The sequence below is a fragment of the Pelodiscus sinensis genome, chromosome 27, assembly GCF_049634645.1.
Source record: "Pelodiscus sinensis isolate JC-2024 chromosome 27, ASM4963464v1, whole genome shotgun sequence".
NCBI lineage: Eukaryota > Metazoa > Chordata > Testudines > Trionychidae > Pelodiscus > Pelodiscus sinensis.
The window spans coordinates 2,125,905-2,137,449 of NC_134737.1; the positions used below are offsets into that span (position 1 = coordinate 2,125,905).

The following is an 11,545-nucleotide window of genomic DNA, read 5'->3' on the forward strand; positions in this document are numbered from 1 at the left end:
ATAAAACCATTGTTTTCAGCTGGTTGATTCTGTATAACTAATTATATGCTTCATAAAAGCCCAAATGTTAATGCAGGCCATCCTCACTATAAGTCCAAGATACGTGCAAAAAACTCGGACTTATAGCGAAACAACTTACAGCAGGGAATTTTTTTCTGCGGCTGACTTCCATTTGCGCAAATTGTTTTTTGTTGTTGTGTGATTTAAGGGCGAGGAATTAGAGGACTTATAACACATCCATTCCTACAAGCATCAGTGCCCGGGGGACACATATAGCGGGGATGCCCTATACTACTTTTATTGAATTTAATAGTCCTGCAAAAGCGACGAGGAGTCCTGTGGCACCTTATAGACTAACTGAAGTGTAGGAGCATAAGCTTTCGTGGGCAAAGACCCACTTCGTCAGATGCATGTAGTGGAAATTTCCAGAGGCAGGAATAAATATGCAGGCCAGGATCAGGCTGGAGATGACCAGGTGGATCCAATCAAGGAGGATGAGGCCCACTTCTAGCAGCTGATCTGGAGGTGTGAATTCCAAGAGAATAGAAGCTGCTTTTGTAGTTAGCAAGCCATTCACAGTCTTTGTTTAATCCAGAGTTGATTGTGTCAAACTTAAAGATGAACTGTAGCTCAGCAGTTTCTCTTTGAAGTCTGGTCCTGAAGTTTTTTTGCTGCAGGATGGCTACTTTTAGATCTGCAATTGTGTGTCCAGGAAGATTGAAGTGTTCCCCTACAGGTTTTTGTATGTTGCCATTCCTAATATCAGATTTGTGTCCATTGATTCTTTTACGTAGGGACTGTCCTGTTTGGCCGATGTATATAGCAGTGGGGCATTGTTGGCACATGATGGCATATATTACGTTGGTGGATGTGCAGGAGAATGTACCAGTGACAGTATGGCTGATCTGGTTAGGTCCTGTGATGGTGTTGCTGGTGTATATATGTGGGCAGAGTTGGCACCGAGGTTTGTTGCAAGGATTGGTTCCTGAGTTCGAGTTATTATGGTGCGGTGTGTAGTTGCTGGTGAGAATATGCTTCAGGTTGGCGGGTTGTCTGTGGGCAAGGACCGGCCTACCTCCCAAGGCCTGTGAGAGCGAGGGATCATTGTCCAGGATGGGCTGAAGATCACTAATGATGCGTTGGAGAGGTTTTAGCTGGGGACTATAGGTGATGGCCAGTGGTGTTCTGTTGGTTTCTTTCTTGGGCTTGTCCCGTAGCAGGAGGCTTCTGGGTACACGTCTGGCTCTGTCAATCTGTCTCCTCACTTCCTCGTGTGGGTATCGCAGTTTACAGAATGCTTGTTGATTCTCTGTAACATGAAGCCTTTAAATCACAGTTGAGGACATCAGCAAGTCAGCCAGAGGCTATGGGCCAATTTCAGAAGCGAGTGGGTGGGGTTCTGTGGCCCGCACTGTGCAGGAGGTCAGACTAAATGATCATGATGATCCCCTTCTGGCGTTACAGTCTGCGTCTGTGATGAGTGGGGCCTTCAAAAGTGTGAATGCACTTGTAGAAGCAAGTCCCTGACTCGTTAATGTGTGCAGTCTTAAATACACTCAGGCAATGGGACTTGATTTTTATCAGTAAGTGTCACGACACATCAATTTCACAGTATATACACCAACCAACGAAAAATATTTGTCGATAAGAATCAAAACGTACAGAGAGGCAATATAAGACAATAGCTGCTTGAAAACTTATTAGTTTGATTTAAGGGTATTTACTTGGTATATTTTGATGTGATTTTGATCATTTGTGTTTTAATGATTGTAAATCTTCAATTATTTGAATCTCAGTGTCTGCTGTCATTAAATAATTTCCTGCAACTGTGAAAATGTAAATACTGTAGATAAAATCCAGAAAGTGTTTAAAAATAATCATCGATAGTCTCCATAGAAATTATATTACAAAAAATGAAATCAAATCCTGCCAAATGGAGGGATACTCCAGAGTGCTACAATAGCTGCCATCAATTTGCATCAGATTTATTCCAGCTAAATTATTTTATGTTTGAGGTAAAGCAGGTTGTCTGTCATTTTAGTGAGTCTCACTTTGTAAATCAGATTACCTGTACTCCAGGACATCTTGCTGAGATTATTAGTTTCTTATGCATGGGTAGCAATACAGTGGTCACGTCCAGAATCTCCAGACAGAACGCAGCCCCACTGTACTGAGTACATCACAAACCCATGGTAAAGCAGCCCCTGCCTTGTGGAGCTTTTAGTAACACAGTCACTCAATAATGTAAATATGAGTTCACAAAACCAAAGGAAGGGTTTGAGGAGATTTGTTTTAAATATGCCACCTAGCCAATTTCGGATGGGATTAGAAATAAACTTTCTCTGTGGCCAGGTTATTACATAGCTACCCACAGGAAGGTTAATTGCTGGGGGCTCTGAAGCAGCTGGTAAGTCCACTGTGGGGAACAGGACATTGGACCATTGCTCCGACCCAGTGTGGCAAACCCTATGTTTCTGAGACGATCTGCTTTACTCTCTGAACAAATCCCCTACCATTGTCTGAAGGCTCATTAAGTGAAATTGGAGAATTAACTTTTTACTCAGCTGTTGAACTTTTCATGTTTGTAAACACTTGAGGTTTTTGCTTATCTAAGAGAAAATGTACATTGTTTGTGCCAATGTGTAATGATCATAGTTCTTCACTTCATATAAAAAATTCTGACGTTTCCTGTCACAAGTTGTGTGTGTCAACGCCAAGAGCAAAGGTTTCTTGCCTTTTTAATCTACATCTTAATTCATGGGCTTAATATGAAGGTTCCACAAGCACCCAGGCGGCGTAGGAAGTAGTACAATGAAAAGTGCAGCTTGATGTAAATGTTCTGTTTTAAAAGCCTTTTTAAATGTAATACTAGGTTATGATACAAGTCCGGCTAGCCAAAGTGAAGCCTGGAGAACTCAGTCATTAACTCTGTCTCATGGAAAAACGTGGTTTGTGTGAGGATAAGGTATCCGTCCTAGCTCTGGGCTCTCTGACTTTTGAGAATAGCTCACATTTTATTTTAAACCAAACTTCATTTGGGGGAGAAGGGCAGGGTTAGAGGGGAAGAAAAGTCTTTGTGGTTTATAGAATATGAACTGCATCTCTGAGCACTGTCTATTTGTTAGATTGTATTTATACTATTGAATCAGTGGCTTAAGAGCTGCTTGCTGGCCACATTCCTCCCCCAGCCTTCCCGAGTCACATCAGAGGCAGAATGTAACAGAGCAGCAGGAAGATTCAAAACAAGGAGGGAACTCCATTGTAACTCATCCTGGTGTGCCTAGGTGTTGTGGCTCTTTTGGTGTACATATGCCCCCAGCATTCTGCCATCCAGCTGTTAGCAGACAGCACCATCTCTAAGCACAGTGGGGTGAGTTCAATTGAGTTTCAGCTTCTCCTCTGACTTCTCTTGATTTTAATAGGTTTGTCAGACTCTCCAGTGTAGGATAAGGTTTTTTTTTCCAAAGTTATAGGTTGTCTTTGGATGTCACCCCATTCCTTGTTGGGACTGTACTATAGCAATGAGCATCATCCAAGCAAATGTTGCAGTGGGATTGAAGCAAAGGATTGGAGGCCAGGATCTGTCATTGTCCCATCAACTTCTGACAAGCCACTTAACCTCTGTCCCAGTTTGCCCATCTCTAAAATGGGAATGAGACTTAGGTCACAGAAGTGTGGAGGTAGGGTTGTGAAGGACTAGTCGACTGTCTTGATTAGCAAATGCTTATTGGATAGTCGACAGGAGAGTCAACTAGTTGCTCCCCCTCCCTTGCTGCCTCTATCAGAAAGAGGCAGCCGCAGGGGGCAGGGAGGGATGTGGAGGGGGGATTTCAAAGTGGCAGCGCAGCTTGAAGCCTGGGGCCAGACCATGGGCTCCACGGGGTGCTGCCACTTTGAAAAGCCGCGTGCAGCCCGGGGCCAGCTGGGGTGTCCTCAGACTGTACGCAGTGTTTCAAAACGGCAGCACCGCGTGGAAACCAAGCTCCATGCAGTGCTGCTGCTTTGAAACACTGCAGGGAGGCTGGTGTCAGGCTCCTCACAGTATTTTAAAGCGGCAGTGCTGCGTGGAGCCCAGCATCCATCCCCAGCTGACCCTGGGCTCCATGTAGCGCTTTCACCTTCAAAGGCAGAGGCGCCCTATCATCTAATCAAATAGTGGATGCAAAATGCATTCATTATTCGATTAGTCAGTTACCCAATACTTAACATCCTTAGTTGAGGGTTCAATATTTTGTGACATGCACTGAGGTTCTGAGATAAGTGTAAACTGGTACGAGTATTAATTTCTGCTTCATAGTGGCAGCACGGCACGAAGAGTGACATAGCCTGGTTTTGATCAGAAGAAAAATTTGGGATTTCTGCCTTCGTGCTCCAATGATGCGAGATATCCCACTGCCTTTTTAACTCAGGCACAAACTTTTTCTGTTTTGTTTCTTCTAGTTCTTTGGGATGCTGCTTTCACCCTTCAGTTTCATTATGGAAAAGATTAAGCGCTTCATGCCATCCAGTCTCTGGCATCAGCTGACCCAAATTTGACAGGAACGTGTTTTGCACAATAATAAGTTCTCAGGAACATTACCACCAGCTCCTGTTGGGCCATGGAGCACTGATCTGGCAGCTAGAGGAACAAAAGGAAGAGCAGCTGCCTTACTTAAACTTGTCTTCCATCTTGTTAATGGTGCTTAAAGTAACCAAATCCCTTGTTTGGCCTTCGGATCTGTAATTATTTAAGAAAATGTTTTTGTTGAACGATAACTTGTTTGCTTCCTGAACCAGTTGTACATGTTGAAGCTACTTCGTTCTCTGTGTTAAACTACAGAATACAATAAATCAGGCAGATATTTTCAGTGTTGGCATTTCCTTCTGGTCTCCAAACAGTGATACCTTCGTTGGCCAGCCTCTGGGTTTAAGCATTGCTAAAGGGCTGAGTACGGTTCTGCACCTCTATCAGGAGGCCACTTTTGTGAGGCAGCTGAATTTGTCCCTTTAAGTGGCAGTTTGACAGGTTACACTGTACATAAGAACAACCAGACTGGATCAGACTAAAGTCCATCTAGCTCAGTGTCCTGTCTTCCAACAGTGGCCAATGCCAGGTGTCCCAGAGGGGGGGAACACAACAGGTACAGTAAGCAGCATGAGTAGCCTGCTATGTCATATGGCATAGGCTTGTGTTACACCTTAGTTTCCTTGTGCAAACTTGGAAAAAGCGTCTGGGTTCAGTATTCATCTTGTTCTTGGTTAAACTGCTAACTGCTCTGCCTTTGTTTTCAAAATGAACTGGTTTTAAAATGGCCTTTTAAAGTGCCATCAAAATGCGTGAGGTACATGCGTGGAAGTCATTTTGTGAGGCAGGAACTCCTGAAGGCAGCTCCAAGACACGGCCTAGCAAAGCATCCACTGGTTGCGAGGTGTGAAAACTTGGAGCACTCCTGAGAGGGATCGCACACGTACGTGGCTTGCCACTGTTCAGTAGTGAAAAGAACCTGCCAAAGTAGGTCCCTGGCAGCAGCATGGCTTGGGACGATTAAAAGGACACATCCTAGGGGGAAATTGCCTTTTTTTTTTTCTTACAGGGCTTGTGTCTCTGTCACTCCTTGTTTCCTTGTTGGGAAACAAAATCGCATGAACTGTTGCCCGTGGATGTATGAAAGTAATGGAAATGTAACAAGTAAATGTGAAGGTCTCTTCTTTTGGCTGGGGGAAGTGTCTATTCATGACATCTCATGTACCCTTCTGGGGTCCCAGGAAGGCTGTACAAGGCTGCTGTCCTCACAGTTCAGCCACTACACAGAGGTCTCAGGAATGCGGCGACTCACGATACTTGTTGCTGATCCCTGAGTACAGGCCTCAGACTGTGGGGACCCAGTGGACTCCTCTCTCTCACTGCTTCTTATTACTGCCACCCAAGTGCAGCGTGGCTAATGGCAGAAGAAGCTGCCGCCTGCTGCATAGCCTGATGTTGCCATTTGCCAACACACAAACCCAGATCAGTAAAGGAGAGTGGTGCTCGCGGGTCGTTTGACTATTTCTTGGTGCGTGGTGCTTATTGGGGCATGTGAGGAGAATGGGATGCTCTAAATGGTGCAGATGATTAGCCAAACCTTTGACCGTGTGGAAGCATCCCTTCCCACTAGCCCCTCAATCCAGCCTCAAGTCTCAGCCAAGCAACAGACGAGCAAATTCAGGGTCTGAAGTTGATCCGATGCAGTGGCAGTGCAGTTTGCTAAGGGATGTTTTCCCCTACTGTTCAAATTTGCCCCATCATTCCCTCCTGATGCAGGAGAATGAGCATGGATTAGCCAGCTCCTTCCTTAATTTGCTACTGAAGAACTCTGAACCACTCCCATCCGTAAGTACCTCTTATGCCACTGTTATAGCTGAGACACCCTTCCCTCCCCTTAGGCAGAAGCCACGACGCAGCATTTTTATTTCCTACTGTCCATTTGCACTAATGGGGCCTTTGCTGAGATTTCACTCAGGAGGAGTCAAGAGGGGAGATCTAGAGCAAGATACTGACAAAATTTTGGAGTTATCCAGCTACCGGTAGGTAATTGGCTCAACTTTTCCTTCCAGCTAATAGAAGCCACTGGGGCCTTTTCTCACTGTGGAATCATTGCAGTGATTAATAGGCATGTTGTGCTCATGCAATTTCACTTGGCAGTCCACGGGGGCCCATACACTAACCAACCTAATGCTTTTTAAAGCTGAACATTCTCCAGCATTTGTGTGGGGTAATAAATGAAGCACGGCCTCCCATGTATCATCCCAAGAGCTGCTTTCTCTCACTGTCCTCCCCTTGACATAACACTGACAGCAAGGGGGTGGGCTAGTACCGAAAGCCATACTAGCAACTCGCTGGGCCGTGAAAATCAGCCTGCCTTTCCAAGGCACTCGGAGATTTCTCAATGAGGGAGCAGCTCTGCGGTAGCCTTCCATGGCCCTTTGCGAGCAGCGTCCCAGCACCTGAGCCGTGCCATCCAAGTCCCCGCACATACGCACAGGCACATCTCTGGGGGTGGGTCATGCTGGCTATCCAGGGGAAACAAACATCTCCTCGCCATGTGCGCCATGGAAGAGTATTTCAGGAAAGAGCAACACAACCTCCAAAACCCCCAGCTCCTCAGGGCTGCCCCCCCCCCCCATCATTTGCCACCTGTACACTTAGTAGCCCCAGACAAGCTCAAGCCTAGAAGTCAGGGTCAGTGAGCGATGAGGGAAATGGCTGAAAGGAGGCCGAGAGCTGCCTTTGTTCCCAATAGTGCCAGGTTGGTTGTTCACTAGGCTTTGTGGGCTCTTGCCTTCCAGTTCATAAGTTCTCTGCCAGTTTGGGCCTTTTACACACGACGATGAGTCACACCTGTCTGACAACAGACTTTCAGCTGCTGGCGTCTCTAGAACGTAGATTCCCAAGGAACCTGTAGGAGGTGAGTGCCCACAATCCATTGAAAGCCAGCGAGCTCAGGTACCAATTCCCTTAGGCCCATTTCACACACAGCTGGGGAGCACAGTATCCCTGTGGGGGTTACCCCTTTTTAAATGGAGGCCTGGCTCAGTGAGCGATTCAGAGAAAGAAACCAGTTTCTGCTAGAAGTTCGGTCCCTTGGGCCCCTTTGCACAGACCTGAGCACTTCCTGCTCCTGCCACCTCGGTCACAGAAAGCCTGTGATGAAAACAATTTCCACTGGCCGCAAGCAGCTACTGATGTGGCAGTCTGAGGGTAGCAATATGTTTCTGGGTAGCGGGGTCTGGATGAGACGACCTCACGTCCCTGGGGTCTGTGCTCCAAAGAGGGAAGGCCCTTGATGAGCTAGGGCTCCTGGTTATTTCTTTACAGCATCGCAGCCCTGTAGAATAAGGGGGATGGGGCAGCTGGAATGCACGGCTAACCGAGGCAAGGGGGAGCACAGTGCAAAGGCAATGCGGGTGCGGGGGAAGCCCTGTCCTGGCCCTGACTGTTGAGTGCAAGATGTCCCAGGGGCCGCTGGGCCGCAGCCTCGTTCCCTCTCACTTCGTTACTCCCCACCCCCTCCTGTTGGAATGGCTGCGAAGGTGCCAAGACGCGGAGCGAGGCCGGGGTCGAAGGGCGCAGGCAAGCCCATTAATAACAAGGTGCAAACGGCTGGTTTCTATGGAACGCGAAGCTTTTCACTTATTTCATTTCTGCACTTCGGGGGCTCTGTGTGGTTGCTTACGGAGCTCTTGGTGTCTGGTACCTCTTTTGGCTGAGAGCAGGCCACTGGGTTCCTACAGGGCTTCGGAGGAATGCAGCACATTGTTCGCTGGTGCTGTAATTCTGCAGCGGTAGCTGGGGCTTATTTGTCTTCCAGTTGTTAAATACACCCCCCTCCCAGAGGTCCTCTTTCTTCCTGGGCAGCAATGGGTAACACCTCCAGGAATAGACTGGAGAGGGGTCAGCGGGCAGGGGCCTGCCTCTCTCTGGCTCCCAGGTCTCTACCAGCGGGCTGAAGAGGTTAACAAGTGAGCTCGGTTCCCCAGATGGAGGGGGATGCTCTTATCAGATTCTCACCCTCGTAAATGAAGCGAGCCTCTCGTTTCTGGGCTGGGGGCGGGCAGCAGCACTCCCCAGTTGGCTAGTTTCTGGCCCTGGGGTACGGCGCCAAGTTGGACATCTCCCAGGCTGCGGGGGCCCGGGGGAGCAGAGGGCAAGGCACAGGGAGAAGCGGAGCCGAGGAGAGGTGCAGGGGGAAGTCCTGCCCCACAGCGGCTGAGCAGGTTCAGCTTTCCATGGAGGGGCACTTCAGAAGAACAGAGTGGCATCTCCTTTGGGCCGCTGGCTTCCCCTGGGGTGCAGGGGAGAAACCCACTGCCTGTTCCCTCCACTCTGGGGTTGTACAGACAGCGGCAGCAGAGACCCACTCCCACCTTCAGTCCTCTGGCCCCACTCCGTCTGTCCTCCCGGCCCATCGCTCTGCTCCCTTGCCCCCGCTGGCTGCCCCACCAGGGCCTCAGGGGCGCGGCTGCCTCCGGCTGTGTAGCTGGGGGGTTGCCTCTAGTGCTGCTTTGCCTCTCCCTCTGAGCCTCTTCCCCTCAGTCTGGCCTTGTAAAGCTCAGAAAGCGTCCGAGCCAGCGTCCAGAGGCTGCCATGTGCCCTCAGTCCCTGCCCTCCTTCGTTGGGTTCTTCGACTCTCTCCGTGGGGTTCCCATGTCTCTCTGGAGGGGTCTCATTGCTCCAGGCTTTGCCTCCTTGTTTGTTGGGTGAATTTCCAGCCGCATCCCTGGAGCTGGGTCCAGTGATGCTTTTCCCTGCTCTTGATAGACTCTGAATGAGGCCACCACAGCTTGGGCTCAGCAAGTCCCTGCTGTCGTCCATCCCACAACAGGCGTTCGCTTTTCCTGAGTCATCCGCTGAAGTTCCAGGGTTGTGTCCACCCCCTGCGGCTCTCTGGGGCAGCCTCCCGGGTCTCATGCTCAGTACGAACCGACTTGCTGGCTGGAGGAAAACAAAGCAAAGTCCTCCCACATGGCTCACCGCAGGGTATGCAAGAGTTAGTTAAAGGGTCCCATGCCATCTGACCCTGGGACTTGAGGGAGCACATGTGTGTGGCCCCCAGGCCTGCTTGGCTAGCACACGGGCGTACCCCTCTCGGGGTGACGGCTCGTGGTTGCTGGCAGGCGTAGGTCAGCCGAGCTGCCTGTGTCCCTGCGCGCACACAAACAGGCACAGCATGGTTTATGGCAGCAGAGAAGTGCGCTCAGGCTGGGAGCAGCCCTGGGCTTTCCTGACATGCCTGTGATGGACCTGGCCCATCCGTGCCTTGTAACTAGCACCATGTCGTCCACGAGACGCGTGCCAGGGCTCAGTGCCGACGCGCCCTCCTGCCCGGCTCCCGAGGGAGAAAATTCTGTGCTCCCTGCCATGCCCTCCATTTGGAGGAGTCGGCTGTTCCAAACCAGGGCTTGACTGGTAATGAGAGGGGCTGCAGCAAGTCCAGAGGGGCCGGGGCTATGAATTGCCAAGCCTGGAGACCAGGCCGTCCCAAGAGGGTTGCAGGGCCTGGAGCAACACCCCCGCTCAGGGATGCTCAGGGACAGGGGAAATGAGGCGGGGATGGGCATAGGGTCCGGGGCAACCCCTGGTTGCAGGCCCTGACCTGCCCCCATCCCTGCCTCCTTTCCCCCTCCCCTGAGCAAAGTGGCCGGGATTACAGAGGGTCTGGCACGGTGGTGGCCGGGGTCACCCCCTGCCCTCACCATGCAGGTGGCAGGAGCTAAAACTGCACAGCAGCCTGCTCCGCTCCACCCTGCCGTGTGGCCCAGAGCCCTCGCTTCTCTGCAGCGGTGGGAAGTGGCCTGCCCCGGGGCTGGAGCGCGCTGCTTCCTGCCGCCGTGGAGAAGCCGAGCGCAGCCGGCCGGGAGAGGGCAGCATGGCAGGGTGGAGCAGGTGGTGGGAGGGGGGCAGCTCCTCCTGGCACATCATGCCAGGCCTCATAAACCCCCCGTCCCTCCCATCCACGCGACGTTTGGCACGGCCGCTGCGGGGCCCCTAAGAGTACAGGGCCTGGGGCAGCTACCCACATGCGTCCAATGGATGGGGCGGCTCTCCAGGGCTCTGAAATGCCAGGCCGGAGGGGCTGGGGCTCAGCCCTGGCACGAATTAAGCCCTGCCTCCTACCTCCTATCCATCCCTACCACATGTCCTGTCCAGAGTCTCAGCCTCACAGCCATCCATGCAAAAACCCACACAGCCGTGGGTTCTGCACCTCGTCTTTTGGCTCAGACCCGGCTTGGTGAATTTCAGGTCATTAGCACATGATGGCCCATGGAAGGCTTCCATGCACTTCGCACGGACCTCTGTTAGAGGGGAACCGAGTGTCCCTTGACAAGACTCCAGCCTCAGGAAGCTCTTCTAGACAGAACCCATCCACTTTCTAAGGCTTGTGAATGGAGGGGGAGTTGGTCCCGGGTGTAGCAGAGCGTAGGGAGGTTGGAAATTCGTTAGAGCTGCAAATGGAAAGTCTCCCCAGTAAGCACAGGAAGGTCATTCCATGAAACCACCTGATTTCTAATTGCTCGTTCGTTCGTTAGCAAGTCAGTTCATTCTTTGCTGATACAGCAGCGGGCGAACGTTAGCCGGGTGGTCACAGGCGGGCGGAGAGGCAAAGGGAGTTCTCCAAGGCTCTACAGCAAGCTGGTTGCAGAGCCAGGTGGGAGCCCGCTGCTAACAATCCCATTCTGTGCTCCCAGGGATGTGAGTCGGTGTTAGGTGCCTCTGCTTATGCCGCCAGCCCCACCCAACCCAGGGAAGTGCCAGGTGTATTCCAACACCGGTTCAGTGAGCAGCCTCTGCCCACACACCAGCCTGCTCACTTTCTCTGTGCCCTGCCACGTGCCCTCAGAACAGCACAGCTCATCCGAAATGCCTCCGAGCTCCCCAGTGCACTGAGTGCGGGAGCTCAGGTTGCCTTCTCCCCGGCCCTCGGGCATCACACTGCTGCCCAGCTCACTATGTGTGTGACTGTCGGCAGAGGAGTGACAACCCTGTCCGCCCCTCATGCAAACACCGTGCTCTCTAATTGTGCAGAAC

The 11,545-nt window shown here is 51.0% G+C and overlaps 1 protein-coding gene across 6 annotated transcripts in view; it reads left to right on the forward strand.

Moving 5' to 3' along the window:
* ST7L (suppression of tumorigenicity 7 like) overlaps nucleotides 1-4,847 on the forward strand; it is a 48,440-nt gene extending 43,593 nt beyond the window's left edge. For all 6 annotated transcript variants that reach the window (XM_075909954.1, XM_075909957.1, XM_075909953.1 and 3 more), the window contains one exon: nucleotides 4,441-4,847. Coding sequence is in view for 4 of the 6 variants with exons in the window: in XM_075909953.1 (XP_075766068.1) it covers nucleotides 4,441-4,536 (96 nt within the window). In the remaining 2 variants the exon portion in view is untranslated. The remainder of the gene's footprint in view (nucleotides 1-4,440) is intronic.
* Nucleotides 4,848-11,545: the final 6,698 nt, after the last annotated feature.